The following is a 25,312-nucleotide window of genomic DNA, read 5'->3' as shown; positions in this document are numbered from 1 at the left end:
ACCCCCGCATTATTGCATGCGGCACACACCTGTTTTTTCACCGGAACCGCTGGAGGGTCTGAGTCGCGACTACGGGAACGGAAGTCCGTGATGTCAGGACTCCGCCCCCGTGTGGCATCACGCCCGTTCCCTCAACCGCTGGAGGGTCTGAGTCGTGAGTATGGGAACGGAAGTCCGTGATGTCAGGACTCCGCCCCCGTGTGTAGTCACGCCCGTTCCCTCAATGCAAGTCTATGGGAGGGGGCGTGACGCCCCCTCCCATAGACTTGCATTGAGGGGACAGGTGTGATGTCACACAGGGGCGGAGTCCTGACGTCACGGACTTCCCTTCCCGTAGTCGCGACTCAGACCCTCCAGCGGTTCCGGTGAAAAAACAGGTGGGTGCCGCATGCAATAATGCGGGGGTCCCCAGAGACGGGACCCCCACGATCAGACATCTTATATCCTATCCTTTGGATAGGGGTTAAGATGTCTAGGGTGGGAGTACCCCTTTAAAAGGAATGGGTAATATAAAAGAAGGACTTCTACTTCCCCTTCCTACTGGATCCCCTTCTGACTTTGATGTACTGAAGATAACACTCCATTTACACGTATGGAAGGGATTATTCAGTCACTGAATTTTCTGCCTCAAATTGGCTAGGTGTGAACATACCCTAAGTGGGCATGATGACCTCATTAGAGTATGGTCATACATGGCACATATGCTGCAGAAAGTCCTGCCCCATCTGAATGGGGCTTACAGAAATCCACTCACATACTGCAAAGACAGACACTAGAGATGAGCGAACTTACAGTAAATTCGATTTGTCACGAACTTCTCGGCTCGGCAGTTGATGACTTATCCAGCGTAAATTAGTTCAGCCTTCAGGTGCTCCGGTGGGCTGGAAAAGGTGGATACATTCCTAGGAAAGAGTCTCCTAGGACTGTATCCACCTTTTCCAGCCCACGGGAGCACCTGAAAGCTGAACTAATTTATGCAGGAAAAGTTATCAACTGCCGAGCCGAGAAGTTCGTGACGAATCGAATTTACTGTAAGTTTGCTCATCTCTAACAGACACATATAGTTGTGTAAAACAGATTTTAAATCACAGAAATGTCTTTTTGTTTTGACTCTTTGGCTTCTAGAGTAAACAAATGAAAGGAATACTGGTTGTACTAATAGCATTTTAGATTTTCCATCATCTTGATGTTCCGTCATGTCCATATAACATGATATCCTATCTTTTTCTATTAATAGAGAAAAATCCTCTCACATACGTTGGTTACTGGTTCACTCTCATTCTCTTTGATGCAGGCCTGAAGATTCAGACTTAGAGATTTACAAGATATCATAATCCTCTTAGTTGTCTTTTCCTCGAATGGTTTGATCACAGAGTCGCTTGCTGAATTCTGCAGCTTTGTTACCTTAAAATAATAACACAAAGAGATTAACGAGAAAGACAAAGGCTTCAGTCCCTCTTGACACGTGTCACTGTTATGTATGTTCTTGCATAGCATGCTACCATTGAGTAAATCGTTTTATTTCAATAACTGCATGAAAGGAAAACTATCACACTGATCTCCCACACTAAACCCAATACACTGGGTTATAATGTGGGTGACCAGAAGTCCAAAGAGGGGTCACTTACTAAATTCGGAAAAAGTTGTTCCCCTGATATGGCCTTTGAAAATTCAGCTGCTCAATTCACTCCTCACGCAGGAGGCAGGGTCCCACCGACTGACCGCCCCTGCTGCATGTGCACCGCTAGATTAGTAGAGTGCTGTCAGCAAGCACAGCTCTCACGTCATTACGACCTTAGAGGAGCTGTATAGTTCATTAGTGCACGCGCTCCAGCTACAGAGCGGAGCACTTTCCGTGTTTTTCGCCGTATAAGACGCTCCGGCATATAAGACGCACCCAATTTTAAAGGATGAAAATCTAGAAAAAAAAGATTCTGAACCTTCAACTTGCGGACCACCAGATGTTGCAAAACTACAACTCCCAGCATGCCCGTACAGCCGTTGGCTGTCCGGGCATGCCAGGAGTTGTAGTTTTGCAACATATGGAGGTCCGCAGGTTGAAGACCACTGGTAGGAGGCAATATTCACGTGTCCCCGCCGCTCCGGACCCGTCACCGCTGCCCTGGTTGTCGCCCTCCATCGCTGTCGCCGCATCCCCGTCGCTCCGGCACATCTCTGCTGCCCGGTATCCTCGTTCTCCATCGCCGATATGCACGCCGCTCCTATTGGATGATGGGACGGCGTGCGTGACGACATGATGATGACGAAGGAGATGCAGGGGATCCCGGCATGGAGCAGGCACCGAGGAGGCAGGTAAGGTCCCTCCCAGTGTCCTGTAAGCTGTTCAGGACGCTGCGATTTCACCGCGGCGGTCCCGAACAGCCCGACTGAGCAGCCGGGTTAGTGTCACTTCCGCTTCAGATGCGGCGGTCAGCTTTGATCGCCGCGTCTGAAGGGTTAATACAGGGCATCACCGCGATCGGTGATGTCCTGTATTAGACGCGGGTCCCGGCCGTTGATGGCCATAGGGACCGCCGCGATAGGACAGGGTTTTAATGTGTATTTGCCGTATAAGACGCACCAACTTTTCCCCCCCAGTTTTGGGGAAGAAAAAGTGCGTCTTATATGGCAAAAAATACGGTAAGTGACCGGTGACTCTACATTACTGGGATGTGGAGTCACAGAAGATGAATTTTAAATTGAGGCAGTGGCGTCAGAGATGTCAGCAGAGAGCACTGTGGTCGTGACCGAAAAGAAATCCAAAAAGAAAAGAATTTCCTTTGTAGTATACAGCCGCTAATAAGTACTGGAAGGATTAAGATTTTTTAATAGAAGTAATTTACAAATCTGTTTAACTTTAAATCAGTTGATTAAAAAAAATATATATATAAGTTTTTCACCGAAGTACCCCTTTAAGGCATAAAATAAAACTGGTGGTTGTCAAAGTTATAAAATTGCCTTTTTAATATTTCACCCAAGTGTCAAGGAGGCGGAGTCAAGCAGCTAAAGTGTTACAGCCTGTCACACCTCCTTGTTCGCCTTCAGCTCCCAATCCCTCCTTGACTCATCTACTTGACTGTATGTCAATCACTGAGGGGCTAGGAGTTGAGGAAAAGGAAGGAGGCATGCCAGGCTTTGGCACCTGAAAAACTTTGTCGGCCTTTCTGACACTTAAATAGACAAATAAAACGGAGGTTTTAGCTGTAGAAAACGTACAGTTTGCGTTTATACCCTAACATACGACAGATTCCCTTCAAACTAGTGATATGTAGGGTTTAGTTACTTACACACAGATCAGGGTCTAAGGAAAACAGATTGTGCCTCTCCACGTTTCTATTCATTCTTATAGATTCATCAGTTTCTGAAAGGTACTAAAAACCAAGAGAAGATTCAGTATAATATAAGAACAGAATACTCTTTTAATGTATTTAACCGTGTATTCTAGATAATTAATTTTATACTCTGAAGACCTCAGGATGGAATTAAAAAGTAACTACCTGTACTCACCTGCCTCTGATCCCCCACCCATGCTGTTCTAATGGTGCTAGTCCCCAGTGTCTCTATTTTCATGCCATTCTGAGGTCTTCAACTATCAAAATCAGGAATACTCCTTTTAGGTATTACAAATGACATGTTGACCTTACCTTAGCTAGATCTGGATGCTGGGAGTTGTCTACACAATCAGCTTCTTCATGTGACGATTCATAGTTTAGTAGAGAGTCTCCCGGGTCCTCTGAATAAAAAGCATATAGTAAATGCAGTCTAAATTCTCATGTTATTGGCGTAACAGGCTAATAAAAGTTAGTTCAGTATTATAATATGTATTTTTACAAATGTTATTCTAATATCGACAGCATTTTGGCATTAGCTAAGAAGGCAGAGGTAAAACAGAAAACAACATAGATTTCCCAACAGTAGATTGGTTGGTGGTTGAACTTACCCATATGATGTACCATGTGGTGCCCAGAAAATATAAATAACATTGCCCAGTAAAATAAATTATCCTGTGCAACAGTTTTTCCATAGGTTTGGTAATATAGTGTTGAATTATATGCAAGCAGTGGGTGTACACAAAATTGCTGCCCCCCTCAAAAATTACTAGTATTGCACCCTGCGCAAAGACACAGGCCGAGCCTTAGAATAGTCAGGCTTGGACCAAGTATATCAGAAGTAAAAAAGCATATGTCCCCCTTTGTAAAAAAAAATTGCTTTTGAATGTACCGTTGCATGTAAAATGAAAAATTTGAAACTGTAGAAATAGCCTTTATAAAAAAATATCCTGTCATTTTGCCATGCTACAGATCCTATGCAGATTTATGTGTCTACATGATTACAGATTACTCTTTATGCTACCATCCATCTCTTCCCTACTTATACTACTATTATATAGGGAAGATAAGCAAGAAGTATGGGATGGAATACAAAAGTAGAATTCAACAACGGACAACTAGACTAGTCAATGGAGACACATATGTCTGCATAGGAACTGAAGACACAAAACAGCAGATGTTTAATTAAGACTATATGCAAATTTGTAAATAAATCAAAGCAATAAAAATGGTTGTAAAAGCCCTTAAAGTATAATAGTAATTAATGTATCTGTCTATACCCATCTCTTTCTATCATAGGAATAATTTGTCACTTTAGGGCCCCAATGCAAAATCTCTAACAGGGCCCCGTGTCTACTGTGCGCCATTTATTATACTGGTATTTTTTTATGAGGCAGATGTGCCTTGGGCCCCCTTAGACACCAGGGCCAGGACCCCTTAGAGACTGCTACCTCTGGATCCCTTATAGTTACGTCACTTCTCGCTATGTCTCGGCCAATCTATCTTTATCTCTCTCTGTGGAAACTAGAAGTAAAAGAATGAGCCCATCTATAGGACTACTGTGAATCCTGCCTGACACACTTCTCTTCTTATTGACATATTGCTATGAGAATTCAATTACCATAAAACAAAGTGACACTGGCAAATGAGCCGTATAACATAGATTCCTGTCACTGGAAAGAATTAGACTGAGTAAGAATATTACTTGTACCGAGTTTGTGATCAGATAAATCCACACTTTTCCTCTCTGGAATTGTTCCTTCAGGATTTATTTGTAAGATTTTGTTGAGTGTAGATATCCAGTCATCCATATCTTGCTCCGTTTCAGCTGCCAGCACAAAGTATGTCAGATCATTCATTTTCAGCTCGAAGGCATGCTTCCTAAGCTGTTTATTCTGATACAAACAGAAAGGGAAAAACAATCCATACTCAAATTAGATATCATCTAGATAGACTGCAAGGCTTCCTTCTCATTTAGGAATGTTGCATTTTTGACCTCTATCTAAGAAACCAATATTTTATGAAAAATCCACAATTGAGGACAATACTGGATGGTCACTGTCAGGCCTAAGGCCTGATTATTAAAATCCTATATGTGTATTATAATTATAACTGTGTGATGTATTATCCAAGCCATGGGTGAGAGGTCATTCAGACTGTGGGTTTGTGTATTGTATTTCATTGGGGGTCTGGCTGTTTGTTTACATCTCCTTTGAAGTCAAAGGCTTTTTTGAAGTCATGCACTCTGGTCCCATCATATAATCAAACAGATAAGGGGCCAGGAAGAGAGAAGACCCCCTGGTGGGATCAGAGGGGAGGGGGGAATGGAGTCTCCCTTCCGAAAAGGCAGATATATAATATTTTAACAATGCTAGACTCAGGGTGTTCAATGCTGTGCAACAAGCTGACAAGACCATCCTAAGAACAGCTGGAACTCACTCTCATGGGCTGCGATATCATCATGCTGTAAGAACTTCATCTTTTGTTTTCTGAACTTGTCTTGCAAAACTCTTTTATATATTTTTGTAACTGTATGTCATTTGTTTCTGTATTTTTATATAGTCAGCACTGTGATACATTTTATCAGATTAAATGTTTAATTAATCAGCTCTGGTCTTTGATCTCTAAATGTAGGAGCTCACCTTTCTGAAGGCAGCTCTGGTGGAAACATGTTTATCTAAGGGTTAATTTGGTGACTTGCTGGGACTAGTAGTGGATACCCAGAGGTCTGGCGGCTTTAACCCTTGCACCATCACACTCTCTCTAGCGTCGTAGCTGGACCGATAGGGTGTGATCGTGACAGTCACCCAATACAAAGATGCAAATGTAAGGACTAATCAGCTTAACTACGTCATCAATGCTGGCCACACATGTGCTGTGCATTATGTTACTGACCTATGATTCTATACCCTGTAAAAATGGGTACACTCTGATCGTAAAGGAATGGACATGGTCAGAAAAAATACTCGGGTAGGCTGATGCATTTAAACAATGCTCAATTTCACCTAAAAGGACCAAAGTGTGCCAAGAAAATGTCCTCTTACATTATACCACCACCAGCCCCAGCCTAAACTGTTAATACAAGGCAGGATGGATTCATGCTTTTATGTTGCTTACACCAAATCCTGACTCTGAATGTAGTAGCTGAAATCAAGACTCATTTGACCAGGCAGCATATTTCCAGTCATTCATTGTCTAATTTTTGTGAGCATGTGCCAACTGTAGCCTTAGTTTCCTGTTCTTAGGTGATAAGAGTAGCTGCTGTAGCCCATCTGCTTCAAGATTCTACATGTTGTGCATTCAGAGATAGTATTCTGCATACCTTGGTGGCAATGAGTGGTCATTTTTGTTATTGTTGCCTTTCTATCATCTTGATCCAGTCTGCCCATCCTCCTCTGACATCTACAAGGCTTAATAGTTACATATAACATTTCGGTGGTACACTACAACTTTTCAGTTGCACCTTGTAGCTTTTTGAATCAACGCAGCATTTTCATCCAAACAACTGCCGCTCACTGGATATTTTTTTGTTTTCTGACCCTTCTCAATAAACCCTAGAGATGGTTGTGCGTGACAATCCCAGTAGATCAGCCTATCTAGCAAGGACAACCATGCTATGTTCAAAGTCACTTACATCCCCTTTCTTCTCCTTCTGATGCTTAGTTTAAGCCTCAGCAAGTTGTCTTGACCACTTCTACATGCCTAAATACATTAAGTTACTGCCATATGATTGGCTTATTAGCAATTTGTGTTAACAAGCAATTGAACGGGTGTATCTAATAAACTGGCCAGCAAATGTATATCTTGATGCTGTTATAAGTAACAATTATAGCTGCAAAACTCAATAAATGTTAACTTTCAATTAGTTTTATAATATCTATAAGCCACCTGCTAAATGTTGATCTGTAAGATGTAAGCACTGCCAACAGTAAAGCTGCTGTAAAATAGTAAATGTTTTATTGATGTGTTATTCATTAACAGCGGAATAAGTGAAAGTCTGTGGAGATGGTATAAAAAATGTAAAATGCTAATTGCTCAATCAATTTCCAACCAGCAAAAGGCCCAAATAATGTTTATGAAGCTCCTATTTATACATTAGTTATAAGGATATTCCCACACCACCAGGAATGGAAGCTTATCTATCACTAACCTGGATAACGCCTGTACAAGAGTCTAAGAATATGCAGCCTTTCGGTTCCTTGGAGATTTTTTCGTCTTTGTAAAAATTCATAATGTAAGAGTTATCAGAGAGCTGAGTCAACTGGAAGAAACGTTTTTTAAAGGACTGAAAAAAAAGATGGAGACAAAAACGAAATATTTAGAGAGTAGAAGATTTCTACTACAGATTCCTCTAGAAACAAAGTGTTGATTCTACAAATGAACACATGCATTCTACGTAATGATATACAGCTATCCTCAAACTGAGGGGGCCGTCAGCTCTGCTTATACAAAGACATAGTAATGCTGTCTACTTACCCGTACAGTAATGCTATTGTTCACAGTGTTATTAAAATTCCCTTTATACAGCCAGCCAGATTTGAAAACTCCTGACCCTCCTCCTCCACCTCCTTTCGAAGACGACAGGGACGTTGTATCCTGAATGAGATAACAGGAACATACATTTTTTACGGAACCCTGGATCAGCGCATATTTGCAGCACACTGTTTTTTCACGAGCTGGTTATATATCTAGAACAGGATTTTGCCTTTTCAGCTATCTGGATGCCTTACTTCATCCTTGTCGGCTTCTTCATGGTCAATTTCAAAGGAATGTGAAGGAAGCTTTTCATTCTTAGATTCATTTCTGTGCAAAAAAAAATAAAAAAAATATTTTATCATGTTATTAGTTTAGGTACTGTATCTGCTCTTTATTATATATTAGAAGTTGTGACATAACAACACCTTGTTTTGTTTTGATGTGTTTTCTACACTTTCAATGTAATGTCAGTTTTTCTGAATTTTATATTTTCTGTTAGGTTTATGTCTGAACAGTTTCTGTGTTAATTCTCCCTGGGATGGGAAGAGTTAACCTTCCTGACTTCAGCACTGGCAGGATATATAAGGCCTCTTCAGGTGCTGTTCTAGGCTGGTTATTAGACCTGTACTCTGACCATGTATTGTTTATGATGCACCTTAGCTTTTGTCTGTCTGAGCACATTTCCTGAGTTTTAACCATGGTATCTGTCCTCTTTGATACATAGATTTTAGCTTGCCTTGTTTAAGAACTTTGTCGGGTCTTAGTATTCTTGTATTGTTTGTTCTGTATTTGCTTTGTTTTCCTTAGTCCGTATTCACACTGTGCGTTTTGTCAGTCCTGTTTTGACCTTTTTTTTATCCTGGATCTCCAAAGATAGAATCCTGTTCTGAGCCTTGGGCTAATCTGTCTATCTAGGAGTGAGTAGTCTTGTGTTTGTACCCATGTTTGCTTGTATTTAGGATTTTTCTTTCCTCCTAGGCTAGGATCCTGATCACTCGATGGAACGCACCCGGTAGTTACAAGCCTATTTGGCTTTGGCATTGATGTCCCTCCATGATTGGAGTGCGCTGTCTAGTGTGTTTTTGGTTCTGTGTCCAGTGTGAATAGTGCTCTTGATATCCTGACCTGTTAGTATGCTATATTCTGCCTTATTTGTATTTATATATCTGTTTGTTTGTTATTATATTCTTGTTATGTTCCTGACTTATTTCCCACTTTGTATAGTTCCGTTTGTTTTGTTGACTTTGACACCCATGCACTTTAGCACAGGAAGGGACCAGCGCACACTTTTCGGTCCATCGTTTAGGGTAGATGGGAAAGTAGGCAGGGAGAGTGGCTTTTAGGGACAGCTTAGGGCTCACTACTCCCTGCCACCCCCTGTTCATGACATTTAAAACCCAATAAATATTACTTAGTTATTAGTTTAGATATAAAAAAGACAAATATTTCCCTACTCTTGGTATCTCTAAAGGTACATAAAAGTAGTCAATAGCTGTCGGCCAAACATGATCCTCCTATACATATAAATGTTTATCTTGGCGAAACGCTCATGTGTTCTGAATGAGGAGAAGGGAAATAAGCCACTGCCAGGCAGCCTATTTCCCCGAAAACATATGGGTTGGGTAGCTGAAATCCAAAGACCGTGACCGCGCTATTTTCATAACTATCGGCCAACTTGCTCAATCCTTCTTATCTGCTGGGAGAGTTAGTTGACTACACTCTAGAGTTGGATGGTACTGCTAAAGTCTGGCTTAGATAACTTTTCCTTAATGTGTATGGGGACCTCAACAGGACCAATCCTTCCCTCCCCTGATGTCATTTTTTGGGAGAGAGCATTTGTCGTGTGGAGGCCAGCTAAAATGGTGTGTTCCGCCAACCTCTGCCTAATGTGGGTGGATGCTTTAATGGTATTCTCTGTCTTGGTTTTCAAGACAAGGGATAAGTAAAAATACTCAGTAAACGATGCTTGTCTTAAAGATTAGTGATATAGAACTGCATGTACACACATTGGATAAATGTGGTAAAATACTGCACTAAACCTCTCTGCATGCTGACCCTCCATCATAGGTTTATCAGTCCTGCCTTTGACCAACCTAAAGACTGGGAAATAGAAAATATTACTTACTAATGTGCTGGGAATGGAAGTAATATACGGTGTCCTCAATCTCATGTGCAGGGCAGCACCAAAATGACTACTACTTATTTGTTATAGCACACAACCTGTGTCACAGATGTAAATGGACTTGGAATGATGCCTCCAACATTACATTGTATGTACTTAACACCGATGAAAAACAAGAGCAATCTGCATGTACAGAGCAGCAAAGTTGCATAATGTTTATGGCCTTGTCACAGAAAAAGAACCCAAATACTATGCAAGTACCTGACTAAACTAAAACATTTGTAAGATATCATATGATTGTGCCAAACTGCTCTGCTCTGTAGATTCACACACAGTACAGTGATCCCTCAAGTTACAATATTAATTGGTTCCAGGACGACCATTGTATGTTGAAACCATTGTATGTTGAGACCATAACTCTACGGATACCTGGTAATTGGTTCTAAAGGCACCAAAATGTCATCCAAAAAATAGGAAAAAGTCAGGATTATAGAAAAATAAGTAGATAACTAATATAGATAAAGCAAATCCTTATATATAAAAGTAAGAAAGATCTGCTGTGAGCTGTAATCACTGTCTATGTCAGTGTTTCCCAAGCAGGGAGCCTCCAGCTGTTGCAAAACTACAACTCCCAGCATGCTGGGAGTTGTAGTTTTGCAACAGCTGGGGGAACCCTGCTTGGGAAACACTGGTCTACGTAGATGACAGGAGCTTCTTCAGGGTCCTGTACAGTACACACAGTGTCCTAAAAAAGTAACATGGAGTCACCTTCACCTGGTGTCCAAAGGAGCAGGTAACCCTGGTACAGGTAAAGAGTACAGAATATGTAATACCTCCCTGTACTGTAGGGAGGTGCTACCAGACACCAGTCAGTGCATGCGCTTCAGTAATACAGGGGTTTTACCAGTGAATGCCCATTCTACTTGGTCAGTTCTTCCAGCCGTTGACACGTTTCACAGATCTGGACTGTCTGTAGTATTGTATGTTGAGTCTGGTTTCAACTTACAATGGTCCAGAAAAGACGATTGTATGTTGAAACTATTGTATGTTGAGGCCATTGTAAGTTGAGGGATCACTGTATAACCAACATGGCATTTTTATTTAGCGTTTTTATCTCTCCCTTCAGTAGCACTTTATGGGCCGTTGACGGTTTTTTAAAGTGGCTGCATGATCTTTTTTATTTTATTTATTTTTTTATAAAAAAAACACTTTGTGACATTTTTTTCTCCCGTAGACCTCTATAAGTTATAACAAACATGCAATTGTGTGTGAGCATTTTTCTTCTGGCATTTATCCTTCCCACTCTTAAAACGAAATCCTTGAATCCCACGCTCAAAGAATAATATGACTTATAAAGGGAAAAACACAGATGAAAAAAACTACACACTAAAAAACACATGCACACTTTCTTTGGGGGGGGGGGGGGGGGGAATGTAGTGCAAGAAGTATCACTAAAGAAAATCTCTTTGTCTCTTCGGTAAAAATGATGAGAAGATACCAATGATACTATACAGAAGAGATGTATTCTTATATGATATTGTAAACACTTTAACACATTCTACTTTGTTCCAAACTGTTAAAGGGGTATTCCAAGATCTTTTTTTTTTTTATTTGACTATGCTACAGGGGCTGTAAAGTTAGTGTAGTTCATAATATAGTGTCTGTACGTGTGTGTGACGGTTATCTCACAATTCCTATGTGATTTGCGCCCCAATATTTATTTTTAACAGTATACAAAATAAATCAGGTCTCAGGATTTCCCAGGTTGCAGTGTGTTGAGACCTGACATCACTAGTCAGCTGATCAGAGGGAGCCAGTCCTGCTTCAATGGGTGGAGCGACTGCTGGGTAGGAGAGAGTTAATTTTGCACACATTTGTAGGCACCCTGATTAGGAAACACTGGTCTATTGCATTGAAGGGATCACAGGTGTGTTTCAATGGGTGAGGTGGCTGATGTGTGAGAGGGAGGAAAGTGACCTCAAACTTACAAGCATGGAACTATGGGATGTGTAGTTTAGAGAATGAAATTCCACAGGAAATACCCAGTTCTGGTAGGTGCGTACCACTAAAATCCCCTTATGGTGGATAACCCCTTTAAAACAGCTTGGTTTAGCAGGATATTATGAACTAGAACAAAAACACCTATAGGGGTCCCCAAATTTCCTAAATTAATTTTTTTTCAGGGCACCTATTGATGCTCAATGGCTTTATCTAAAGTCCTCCAAAAGTTACTCACTGCTAAAAAAAAAAATACGCTTCTCGGTATTGGGACAAATAAAGATGGCGGTGACTGAGGGGGCGAACATTCCTAAGGTAATAATGACAGCACAACATCTAAATCTTATACCATTCACACACATTATTATCAGAGATATATTTTACAATGAAGCATTTCTTACTGAAGCAGCTGACGGAAGTCTCCGGAGTATTGTTCATACTTGAAATGGACTACATGCCAGTGGGAGTTATAATATTTGCAGGCCTGGGAAAATAAATATCATTAGTCCTAATAACATTCATGACAGAGAAACAAGCTGAAAGAATCTCATGACATATTTCCATTGCTGGGATTGCAGTGATTAGTGCCGCCAGAGGATAATCATCCTTTCCAGTCAAAGTGCGTCTTTCCAGTACAACCAAACACATGATGAAGCACTAATCCCTGTCGGCTGCGGATTATTGATAGAATATTTAAGAGTACCTGGAAAAACCTACACCTGTCACCTAGACACAGCGGGAACAGCACACTTTTTGCTCCAATTGTTGCGGTTTTCAAAAAAATAATGGATTTCCCTGCACCATAGTTTGTGAATGACGACTTAAAAGGGTACTCTGGCGCTAAGACATCTTATCCCCTATCCAAAGGATGGGGGATAAGATGCCTGATCGCGGGGGCCCCGCCGCTGGGGACCCCTGTGATCTTGCACGCAGCACCCCGTTGTATTCAGTCCTCAGAGCATGTTCGGAGCATGTCCGGGTCTGATTACCTGCGATCACGGGAGCCGGAGCATTTTGACATCACGGCCCTGCCCCCGTGTGACGTCACACTCTGCCCCCTCAATGCAAGCCTATGGAAGGGGGCGTGACAGCTGTCACACCCCCTCCCATAGACTTGCATTGAGGGGGCGGAGCGTGACGTCACACAGGGGCGGGGCCATGACTTTACAATGCTCTGGCCCCTGTCACGCCCCCTCCCATAGGCTTGCATTGAGGGGGCGGAGCGTGATGTCACACGGGGGCGGGGCCATGGCTTTACAATGCTCTGGCCCCTGTCACGCCCCCTCCCATAGGCTTGCATTGAGGGGGCGGAGTGTGATGTCACACGGGGGTGGGGCCGTGACATCACAATTCTACGGCCCCTGTGATCGCCAGTAATCAGACCCGGAGCGAACATGCTTCGGGGGACTGATTATAACGGGGTGCTGTGTGCAAGATGACAGGGGTCCTTTGGATAGGGGATAAGATGTCTTAGCGCCAGAGTACCCCTTTAAGACATGTAACATGGCTAAATAAAGTGCTGACTAACATGCAACAATTCATCCCAGTGTTTCTCAACCAGTGTGCCTTCAGCTGTTGAAAAATTACAACTTTCAGCATGCTCGGACAGCCTTTGGCATGCTCTGGGAGTCATAGTTTTGCAACAACTGGAGGCACACTGGTTCGGAAACACTGATCTATCCACTGCCAATAAATAGACCCTAAGCATCTAGGGCCTGCTGTCACCTCTGTCCGTGTCAGGGACTTTCTGGAGCAGAGATGTTTGCTATAGGGGTTTGCTCCTCTTCAGGATATTATCTGAAGAGAAGCATCCAATGGGATCCGCCTGTAAAAGACGGGATTGGTCGTGCCTGTATTGTGGATGTGCAAAGACACAGGCCCAGATAAAATAAATAAACTGTGTATTAATTTTATCGGACAGCGCATTTAAAAAAGTCTACCAATTTCTTCCTCAGGTCCAACTACTTGGCATTTCTAAACGTGCTAATAGGTGTTGAGCTCTGAGCCCAACACCCAAAGGTGAGCGTTATTATCCTTATTTAATATGTTTATTGGGCTAGGGAGCCCCATTCAGTTTTTTTTTTTCATACAATTGATCTGGACAGTTCCTGACACGGACAGAGGTGGCAACAGAGAGCACGGTGCTTAGACTGGAAGAAACTGCACAACTTCCTCTGTAGTATACAGCAGCTGATAAGTACTAGAAGGCTGAAGATTTTTTTAAATAGAAGTAATTTACAAATCTGTATAATTCTCTTGCATTAGTTGATGATTTTTTTTTTTCCTCCAGAGTACCCCTTTAAAAAGCCCTGCTAATTCTGTGTGGACGAGATGCCTACAAATACCAACTGCAAAGGCAACCATAGGTTTGGTAGTTGCCATTTCTGCAGCCAGTCATTGGTGTCTTTATATGTCAAATTGGGCTAGCCTGCTTTTCTGCTTTATACTGTAATATCTGATTTTATATCTGCAAGACTATTGTTTAAGAGGTTTGGAGAACATGTGCCCTCTTTGTAAACAGGTGTGGGCTCAGAATAATGACATATATGTATGAGATGCATGGGGGAGATTTGTATTGTATGCGTTCCTTATGTCTGATGCGAGTAATGACATTTAGTTAAAATTGCGATCTCCATCAAGAATTGCTACAGAAAGAAACTGAACCTATATTGAGAACACAAGCTCTCGGCTCTTTGGGCTTGAACAAGAGGAGTGACATAGATTTTTCAGTGGTACTTTCTTATTATGTTATACAGTGCTTTATTGTTCTTCCACTTACATGATTTTTTTATATTTAATGGTGGTTTTTATGACATTATGTCGATTATGTGATGTATGTTTGTACATTTGTTAATAAAGTTATCCTAGTAAAAAGTATTTAAAGGGTGGAAACCAGAGATTAGGTGAGGCTGTGAAAAAGCTATGTAATTAGCCAAACAATTGTTGCCTGAGCGATATACCTGCTATCAGACAAGAAAAAATACAAGTTGGACCAGACGAGTGCTGCTGCGCTTTTATTCTTCTTTGACTGAATTCTAAAATAACCGACTGATCATCTAGCTAATAAGTGCACTGTACCTGGGAGGTATAAGAAAAGATGTCTAAATCCTGCTAAGGTTGGGGCAGTCTTAGCATTTATCATCTAACTATACAATAAAAGATGCCTGTCTCTTAGCTGATGGCTGTTTGCAAAGTTATAAAATCATGTTTTCCTTCCAAGCTCAAGAGGATATGCTGAGCTGAAGAAGGACCGAGTCCTTCCTCCCCAATCCCTGCTTGCCCTTCTTGATTAATGTACAGGATTTGGCCTCCAGCACTTTTACCTTAATCATGCAGAACAGGGATGGGTGGGGGAGGGAGGAGGTGTGCATGCTGTAGATCAGCATGACCCCTTAAAGGCATACTCCTATGGAAAACATTTTTTTTAAATCAACTGGTGCCAGAAAGTTAAACAGATTTGTAAATTACTTCTACATAAAAATCTTATCCCTTCCAGTACTTATCAGCTGCTGTATGTTCCAGAGGAAGTTCTTTTATTTTTGAATTTCTTTTCTGTCGACCACAGTGCTCTCTGCTGACACCTCTGCCATTTTAGGAACTGTCCAGAGCAGAAGCAAATCCCCATAGCAAACCTATCCTGCTACGGACAGTTCCTAAAATGGACAGAGGTGTCAGCAGAGAGCACTGTGGTCGGACAGAAAGAGAATTCAGAAAGAAAATAACTTCCTGTGAAGCATACAGCAGGTGATAAGTACTGGAAGGATTAAGATTTTTAAATAGAAGTAATTTACAAATCGGTTTAACTTTCTGGCACCAGTTGATTTGCAAAAAATGTTTTCCAGGGGAGTACCCCTTTGAGCATAGATGGAAAAAAATCATGTTCTAACTTTGCAGCTAAGAGACAGCTATCAGTTTTATCTGCCCATATATACAAACTTTGAGCATGGTATACAGCTGACAGATCCCTTTAACTCACAAAATGCCTAACTTCTCAATCTTTGCAGTCAGCTACCTACATTTGAACCTCACATCAGAGAGCCAAATAATTCACGTGGTACAAGCTATCAGATTCTTCTTATATGTAAAGTATACTTGCTTATCTGTATTTAGCAGCGTTTCAACCACTTTATGCAGCATTTTTGCACAGATTACACCACTTTCTGAGAGATAACATTGCAGAGATTTGTCACTTTGTCGCTGACCCTTCTCCCAGAGATAAGTTATAATGTGATTACAGGTAAACAACACGGATATTATAACAGCAGGGCAGCATTAGCTAATGCTTTACACGGTATTGTTCATGTCAAGTAGCCTTTGTCTGCTTTGACTTTGTGGTTTGTTTTAATAATGTTGATTTTATGATCTGCTACTGATGATATTTTAGATGGATTGCATCTGTCCTTTTTGTCTGCCAATGTTCACTTTGTTGATGTAAACACATTTATATGGCCTGCCCACAATAACCAGCCATTGCTATTTTTCTGCTCTCACTTTGAGTTTATTTCTGTGATCCCTTAGATCTTGCTGAAGGGAGTAATATTACTGGGAAAATAGAGTGCATGCAGCAGAGCTGAAGATACTGTTCTGGCCACACCAGGGAATGAGGAATAATCTAATTCAGATTAGGTTAAATTAGACAGGGTCAGAAAAAAAAGGGTCAGAACGTTCTTCTCTTTTTAAATGTTCCAATAGAGCCCAATAGAGGAGTCAGGCAATGGAGGCTCTAGGCCAAAGCTTTCCAAACTGTGTGCCGGCAAAAGTCTGCCGGTGTGTCGCAGGACTGCTCTGTTTGGCCACAGATGAAGCTGTAGGTCATAGGGGTAGATTTATCAAAACCTGTGCAGAGAAAGAGTGGTGTAGTTGCCCATCCAACCAGATCACTTTCTTCATATTTAACAGGCCTTTTTTTTTTTTAAATGAAAGAAGCTATCTGATTGGTTGCTATGGGCATCTTCACTCTTTCCCAGGACAGGTTTTTATAAATCCCCCCCATTGTTCTTAAGTGGCCCCTGCCTGTATTGTCTGATCTTAAACTACCAGCCGGCACCACTGCCACTTTAATTAAGTGAGCAGTGGTGGCTGCTGGGATTTCTACGCCAGTCTCACAGAGTAGAGCAGGAGGACATCAGATCTTATTGGAAACTGCCAAGCCTGCAACTGGGCCAAGAGTAGAGCCGTGGAGTGGTATAAAGAGGGACACAAGGTTTTGAGGCCATGTGTGTGATCATAAAATGGCAAAGGGGGTTAGGAAAAGGGGGTGATGTAGAGAAGTGAAGGGGGGGAGGGTGAAGAAATGGCACAAGGGGTGATGAAGGGATGATGAAATGGCACAGAGGGTGATGAGGGTGGGTGAACAAATGGCACAAGGAATGATGAGTGGATGATGAAATGGCACAGAGGGTGATGAAGGTGGGTGAATAAATGGCACAAGGGATGATGAGTGGATGATGAAATGGCACAGAGGGTGATGAAGGTGGGTGAATAAATGGCACAAGGGATGATGAGTGGATGATGAAATGGCACAGAGGGTGATGAAGGTGGGTGGACAAATGACAAAAGGGATGATGAGTGGATGATGAAATGGCACAGAGGGTGATGAGGGTGGGTGAACAAATGGCACAAGGGATGATGAGTGGATGATGAAATGGCACAGAGGGTGATGAGGGTGGGTGAATAAATGGCACAAGGGATGATGAGTGGATGATGAAATGGCACAGAGGGTGATGAAGGTGGGTGAACAAATGGCACAAGGGATGATGAGTGGATGATGAAATGGCACAGAGGGTGATAAAGGTGGGTGAACAAATGGCCCAAGGGGTGATGAGTGGATGATGAAATGGCACAGAGGGTGATGAAGGTGGGTGAACAAATGGCACAAGGGATGATGAGTGGATGATGAAATGGCACAGAGGGTGATGAAGGTAGGTGAACAAATGGCACAAGGGATGATGAATGGATGATGAAATGACACACGGGCGATAAAGGTGGGTGAAGAAATGGCACAAGGGGTGATATGGGGCTGATGAATTGCCACAGGGTGTGATGAATCGAGTGACAAAATGGCACAGGAGGTAGCACATATTTACATACTGTTAATCATACGGACACATACATACATACATGAAGTGTATTAGTGAAATGTATGGGGAGACACTATGTTTTATTAAAACCTTTCATTTGTATTTTTGCAAATATGAATGAAATGTTTTCATGATTATTATAATTATTATATCCACAAACATTTTCTTATTGCAATTTATGTACTGTATATGGCTGCATCTCTTATTAACATGTTAGGTTAACCTCCCGTTTGCTAGTAAAAAAAAATGAGTGTGTGATAAACTATGCATGTATAAAAAGTGTGTGAAATGTAATCTATGGAAAGCTCTGCTCTAGGCCCTGGATAGGTCAGATAGTGGAGCTGGGCAACAGTTGGCACCTGTGCCCTGCAATTACATCCACAAGGATTCTTTACAGAGAAAGGAACTCTCTAAAGCAGTGGTCTCCAACCTGCGGACCTCCAGATGTTGCAAAACTACAACTCCCAGCATGCCCGGACAGCCGTTGGCTGTCCGGGCATGCTAGGAGTTGTAGTTTTGAAACATCTGGAGGTCCGCAGGTTGGAGAACACTGCTCTAAAGCTTTATCCTCAGAGGATCTGATGGTCTGATGCCCCTACAGCAATGCTAATGTCTCCTAGAAGTGAGATTAGATTGGTTTTCTCACATGCAAACTTAGTATTAACCTGCAAATGTAGAATGTGGAGGCTCATGGATTCTTTTCAGAGAACTGTTTGTACTAATACATTGTGGCTTATTAATGACTGGCATAAAAAGAGCCCAAGGAAATGTCCTTGGCTCCACTTGTCTTCACACATTATACTCGCATGTCTCGAAACATTTTGCACATGGAAGAACAGGGGTGTATAGTCCTTTGAGTTATTTGGTGTATATCTTATATAGCCATGTAACCGTACCTCTTTGACCAATAAATGTTCAGCTTTCTGTTCAGCATCTTCGGGTACACTAGAATACACGGTTTCAATACCAAGGGGTATCGTTTCCACCTGTTGATATAAAACGAATAGAGTGAGGAAAATTCTAATAGCACAATACAGACCATGGTCGCCCAACCAGTGCATTGAGCTTCCTGCATATGATCCTCTAGCTCAGTGGTCTCCAACTGTGGCCCTCCAGATGTTGCAAAAAAACAACTCCAAGTATGCCCGGACAGCCATTGGCTGTCCGGGCATGCTGGGTGTTGTAGTTTTGCAACATCTGAGGTAGGGGCACAGTTTGAAGATCACTGTTCTTGCTGATGGCAGCTGCACATACTATTGTATAGTAATTGTATTAGGTAGCTTAAAGGGGTATTTCAGAAATTATTTTTCATTTGACTATGCTACAGGGGCTGTAAAGTTAGTGTAGTTCATAATATAGTGTCTGTTCCTGTGTGTGACTGTTTTCTCACAATTCTTCTGTGATTTTCACCTCAATATTTATTTTTAACAGCATACAAAATGACTGTTGTCTCAGATTTTTCCCAGGTTGCAATGTGGCCGAGACCTGACTAGTCAGCTGATGACAGGGAGCCTGTCTGCTTCAATGGGAGGAGGGATCGCTTGGTGGGAGAGAGATCAATCTGCAACTAATGCAACAGCTGTAGGCACCCTGATTGAAAACCACAGGTCTTTTGAATGGATGAAGCTCATTTATGTTTCAATGGGTGGGGTGGCTGATGTGTGGGAGGGAGGAAAATGGAATTATGGGATTTGTAGGCAAAGAAGAAAACTCAAACAGGAAATACCAGTTCACAGAAAGCTAGCCACAGTGTTATGGTAATCTCACAACATTTAGCCATTTAGCCCCAAGACAAGCGCAGATCTTTCCTAAGCATGTCCATTACTGCCTGCCAGGTACGTACTAAAATGACCTTATGCTGGATAACCCCTTTAACTTAGAACCATATCACATTCTTTCTCCTATAATGTTCAGTGCAGTAATATTAAGTCAAATGGTGTCTGGAAGTAGCTCATAGGACAAGGTCAGGATTCTCTGATAATGAAGGAGATTTATCCATAGTGTTGCAAGATGCATCATGCTATGAGCCGGCCACCACTGAGACAGATCTTAAAGGGGTAGTCCAGTGCTGAAAAATGTATCTCCTATCCTAAGGATAGGGGATAAGTTTCAGATCGCGGGGGGTTCCGACCGCTGGGGACCCCCGCGATCTCCTGTACGGGGCCCCAGCTCACTGACCAGATGGCGGGTGTCGACCACCGCACGAAGCGGTGGCCGACACGCCCCCTCAATACATCGCTATGGCAGAGCTGGAGATTGCCATAGCAATCTCCTGGACGGGGCCGCAGCAGTATGCTGGAAAGGGGGCGTTCTGTTCCCGCATGACACGGTGCTGACACGCCCCCTCCATGTACCCCATAGAGATACATGGAGGGGGCATGTCTGCTGCGGCTTTCTGCTAGGGACAAAACTGCACTTCCTTGCAGACTGCCGCGGCCCCGTCCAGGAGATTCCGGGGGGCCCCAGCACTCGGACCCCCCGCGATCTATAACTTATCCCCTATCCTTTGCATAGGGGATAAGTTATGTTGCGCTGGAGTACTCCTTTAAGAATTAACGCACATAGAATAATACACGGTCACAACTAGCTATATAAATGGGATACACTTTATACATTAGATATGACTAGTTTTTATCACACGCCTTTTTTTTTAGACAAACCAAGTACTCTACTTTTCCAATTTCAGAGATAATTCTGGTGCACTTTGCGTCAAGGGGTTGTCTCTTGAATAAAACCCCTGTCCATATGCTCTATATATAAGCCTTTATGAGCTAGAATGGAAAGGTGTCTTGTTATGGTGGACTTGAGCCATCCTAACGTTACATGGATGATTATGTGGCAATCGCTGTTACGCCTAGCGCTCCGGGTCCCCGCTCCTCCCCGGAGCGCGTACGGCGTCTCTCTCTCCGCAGCGCCCCGGTCGGTCCCGCTGACCGGGAGCGCTGCACTGTCATGGCCGTCGGGGATGCGATTCGCACAGCGGGACGCGCCCGCTCGCGAATCGCATCCCAGGTCACTTACCCGTTCCCGTCCCCTGCTGTCATGTGCTGGCGCGCGCGGCTCCGCTCTCTAGGGCGCGCGCGCGCCAGCTCCCTGAGACTTAAAGGGCCAGTGCACCAATGATTGGTGCCTGGCCCAATTAGCTTAATTGGCTTCCACCTGGTCCCTGACTATATCTGACCTCCTCCCATGCACTCCCTTGCCGGATCTTGTTGCCCTTGTGCCTAGTGAAAGCGTTTTGTGTGTCCAAAGCCTGTGTACCAGAACTTCTGCTATCCACCCTGACTACGAACCTTGCTGCCTGCCCCGACCTTCTGCTACGTCCGACCTTGCTTCTGTCTACTCCCTTGTACCGCGCCTATCTTCAGCAGCCAGAGAGGTTGAGCCGTTGCTAGTGGATACGACCTGGTCACTACCGCCGCAGCAAGACCATCCCGCTTTGCGGCGGGCTCTGGTGAAAACCTGTAGTGACTTAGAACCGGTCCACTAGCACGGTCCACGCCTATCCCTCTCTGGCACAGAGGATCCACCTCCTGCCAGCCGGCATCGTGACAGTAGATCCGGCCATGGATCCCGCTGAAGTTCCTCTGCCTTATATCTCTGATATCACCACGGTGGTCGCCCAGCAATCCCGACAGATCGCCCATCTAACCCACCAGCTGTCGGAAGTGTCCACCATTGTGCAGCAACTTCAGTCGCAACTTCTGCAGCAATCATCTCCTCCGCCAGCTCCTGCACCCCTTCCGCAGCGAGTGGCCACTCCTAGCCTCCGCCTGTCCTTGCCGGACAAATTTAATGGGGACTCTAAGTTTTGCCGTGGCTTTCTTTCGCAATGTTCCCTGCACTTGGAGATGATGTCGGACCAGTTTCCTACTGAAAGGTCTAAGGTGGCTTTCGTAGTCAGCCTTCTGTCTGGAAAAGCCCTGTCATGGGCCACACCGCTCTGGGACCGCAATGACCCCGTCACTGCCTCTGTACACTCCTTCTTCTCGGAAATTCGAAGTGTCTTTGAGGAACCTGCCCGAGCCTCTTCTGCTGAGACTGCCCTGCTGAACCTGGTCCAGGGTAATTCTTCCGTTGGCGAGTACGCCATACAATTCCGTACTCTTGCTTCTGAACTTTCCTGGAATAATGAGGCCCTCTGCGCGACCTTTAAAAAAGGCCTATCCAGCAACATTAAAGATGTTCTGGCCGCACGAGATACTCCTGCTAATCTGCATGAACTCATTCATCTAGCCACTCGCATTGACATGCGTTTTTCTGAGAGGCATCAAGAGCTCCGCCAGGAAAAAGACTTAGATCTCTGGACACCTCTCCCACAGTCTCCATTGCAATCTGCGCCTAGGCCTCCCGCCGAGGAGGCCATGCAAGTGGATCGGTCTCGCCTGACCCTGGAAGAGAGGAATCGCCGTAAGGAAGAGAATCTTTGTCTGTACTGTGCCAGTACCGAACATTTTTTGGTGGATTGCCCTATCCGTCCTCCACGTCTGGGAAACGCACGCTCGCACCCAGCTCTCGTGGGTGTGGCGTCTCTTGATGCTAAGTCGGCTTCTCCACGTCTCACGGTGCCTGTACGGATTTCTTCTTCAGCCAGCTCTTCCCTCTCAGCCGTGGCCTGCCTGGACTCTGGTGCTTCTGGGAATTTTATTCGGGAGTCCTTGGTGAATAAATTCCACATCCCGGTGACCCGTCTTGTCAAGCCACTCCACATTTCCGCGGTCAACGGAGCCAGGTTGGATTGCACCGTGCGTTTCCGCACGGAGCCCCTCCTAATGTGCATCGGACCTCATCATGAGAAAATTGAGTTTTTGGTCCTCTCCAATTGCACTTCTGAAATTCTCCTTGGACTACCCTGGCTTCAACACCATTCCCCAACCCTGGATTGGTCCTCAGGGGAGATTAAGAAGTGCCTCTCCCCCCCTCCCAGTCCAGCCAGTCAAGCCTCGGTGCCTCCTCGTGGCCCTCGTCCTGGTGTCACACTGCCCCGTGCCAGGCCTCGCCCTCTGCCCTCCCTCCCCATTCCCACTCCTGCTGTACTGCCTGCCGTTGAGGAATCCCTCCATCCTTTCCCGGTGTCCTCATCCCAGGGGGGGCAGTTACCGGACAAAGAGAAGGGGAGACCTAAGGGGGGGGGGGTACTGTTACGCCTAGCGCTCCGGGTCCCCGCTCCTCCCCGGAGCGCGTACGGCGTCTCTCTCTCCGCAGCGCCCCGGTCGGTCCCGCTGACCGGGAGCGCTGCACTGTCATGGCCGTCGGGGATGCGATTCGCACAGCGGGACGCGCCCGCTCGCGAATCGCATCCCAGGTCACTTACCCGTTCCCGTCCCCTGCTGTCATGTGCTGGCGCGCGCGGCTCCGCTCTCTAGGGCGCGCGCGCGCCTGCTCCCTGAGACTTAAAGGGCCAGTGCACCAATGATTGGTGCCTGGCCCAATTAGCTTAATTGGCTTCCACCTGGTCCCTGACTATATCTGACCTCCTCCCATGCACTCCCTTGCCGGATCTTGTTGCCCTTGTGCCTAGTGAAAGCGTTTTGTGTGTCCAAAGCCTGTGTACCAGAACTTCTGCTATCCACCCTGACTACGAACCTTGCTGCCTGCCCCGACCTTCTGCTACGTCCGACCTTGCTTCTGTCTACTCCCTTGTACCGCGCCTATCTTCAGCAGCCAGAGAGGTTGAGCCGTTGCTAGTGGATACGACCTGGTCACTACCGCCGCAGCAAGACCATCCCGCTTTGCGGCGGGCTCTGGTGAAAACCTGTAGTGACTTAGAACCGGTCCACTAGCACGGTCCACGCCTATCCCTCTCTGGCACAGAGGATCCACCTCCTGCCAGCCGGCATCGTGACAATCGCATGGCACGTGTCTGGCTGGAAGGGGCTTCTCCTGCGAAATAAGCTGCTTGCTTTGTTGCTCGCAGAGGGAACCAGACCTTCAGCTGACAGCCCCATCAGCCATGTTTTTAGATGTTGTCTCTGATGATAAATCTTCTCATACTTTTCCAAGCTAGATATAGACAGGAATAGAAAAAAAAATAACGGGTCTCTATCAACCCAAGTATGAAAAACTCAAACAGAGATCTAGATTACAGGTCCAGGACTGGGATCCCTTGGGACAGAAAGACCAAGTTGTACCCTTCACCAGTCTGCAAAAAAAGGTAAAGGTATTAGAGAATAAACAAAAAGCGTATGTGTATGGTATCCCACACAACCATCCCTACGTGTTTTGGTCTAGCACTTAGCAAGACCTCATCAGGGGATATATAGGGGTGTGTAAATACTGAAAGTGAGCTATCAAACAACACAGATGACCACCACCTTTCCAGAGATTATCATACAATCTCTAGAAAGGAAGAACAGACTTGGACGCATTTACCAGACTTACTGATGGTCTGGATGGCATAACTTTTTATCTCTAATGGCATCCAGTGTTTACATGGGCTGGTACATTGCTTTCTAGATATTGTATGATAAGGATGACTGATCCAGTAATTGACTGGTGGTTACCTGTGTTGTTTTATAGCTTAATTTTTGTATTTACATAGCCATATATATCCCGTGGTGAGGGCTTTCTAAATGATAGACCAAAACGCGTAGGGTTGGTGGTGTGGGATATCATACACAGCACTTTTTGTTTATTCTATAATTTCCTGAACCTTTTTATGCAGATTGGTGGAGGGTAAAAATTGTCTTTTTTTGTCCCAGGGGATCCCTGTCCTAGATGTCTGGGCATCCATCACACTCTCACATTAGTGGTTGGATTTAATATGTTACATTATATTTAATAAAACTTATGTTCTAAGCACTCCCAGATATAACCTGTTTTCCAAGCTAGAATATGGTACCAACTAGATCTCACCAATGGCAGCTATTGATGCCAAAAAATACATAACTTAATTTGTCTTCTAAACTAAAAATAACATTATAATAAGCACAAAATAAGGCAGTTATGTAACTAAACCCAAAGGAGGGAAAAGTAAATGACTCCAGTCAAAACTGTAGAGGATGCCCTGTTGGTCCACATCATTAGTGATGAGTGGCAGGGGCCATATTAGAATTTGGGATATTTTGCGAATCTATTGATGATTATTCGTCCTTTGTTCACGAAATTCGCATATTCGCTATATTCGTTCACCTTTTTTTTTCATGTGAAAATTTGCATGGAAAATTCGCATGTGAAAAAAAAAAATTTATATTAATCATTACACTTCACGAAATCACGAAGTGCCGATATTGGCGATAAAAATTTGCATTACGAATATTCGTGCTCAACACTACACATCTTACTGAGAACCACCAAGGGTGAACATT

General features: G+C 43.9%; 1 protein-coding gene across 6 annotated transcripts in view; it reads right to left on the bottom strand.

Annotated features, from left to right (window-relative positions):
- Positions 1 to 25,312, bottom strand: part of DOCK10 (dedicator of cytokinesis 10) — a 431,686-nt gene that overhangs the window by 161,386 nt on the left and 244,988 nt on the right. For all 6 annotated transcript variants that reach the window (XM_056564788.1, XM_056564791.1, XM_056564789.1 and 3 more), the window contains exons 3-11: positions 18,902 to 18,991; positions 12,327 to 12,409; positions 8,060 to 8,132; positions 7,806 to 7,925; positions 7,480 to 7,614; positions 5,041 to 5,224; positions 3,645 to 3,733; positions 3,288 to 3,371; positions 1,258 to 1,404 (exon numbers count right to left, since the gene is read on the bottom strand). In XM_056564788.1, the coding sequence (XP_056420763.1) occupies positions 1,258 to 1,404; positions 3,288 to 3,371; positions 3,645 to 3,733; positions 5,041 to 5,224; positions 7,480 to 7,614; positions 7,806 to 7,925; positions 8,060 to 8,132; positions 12,327 to 12,409; positions 18,902 to 18,991 (1,005 nt within the window). The remainder of the gene's footprint in view (positions 1 to 1,257; positions 1,405 to 3,287; positions 3,372 to 3,644; positions 3,734 to 5,040; positions 5,225 to 7,479; positions 7,615 to 7,805; positions 7,926 to 8,059; positions 8,133 to 12,326; positions 12,410 to 18,901; positions 18,992 to 25,312) is intronic.

Source organism: Hyla sarda, chromosome 3, assembly GCF_029499605.1.
Source record: "Hyla sarda isolate aHylSar1 chromosome 3, aHylSar1.hap1, whole genome shotgun sequence".
Lineage (NCBI taxonomy): Eukaryota > Metazoa > Chordata > Amphibia > Anura > Hylidae > Hyla > Hyla sarda.
The sequence above is the reverse complement of the archived record's forward strand: the minus strand, read 5'-3'. Positions and strand labels throughout refer to the sequence as shown.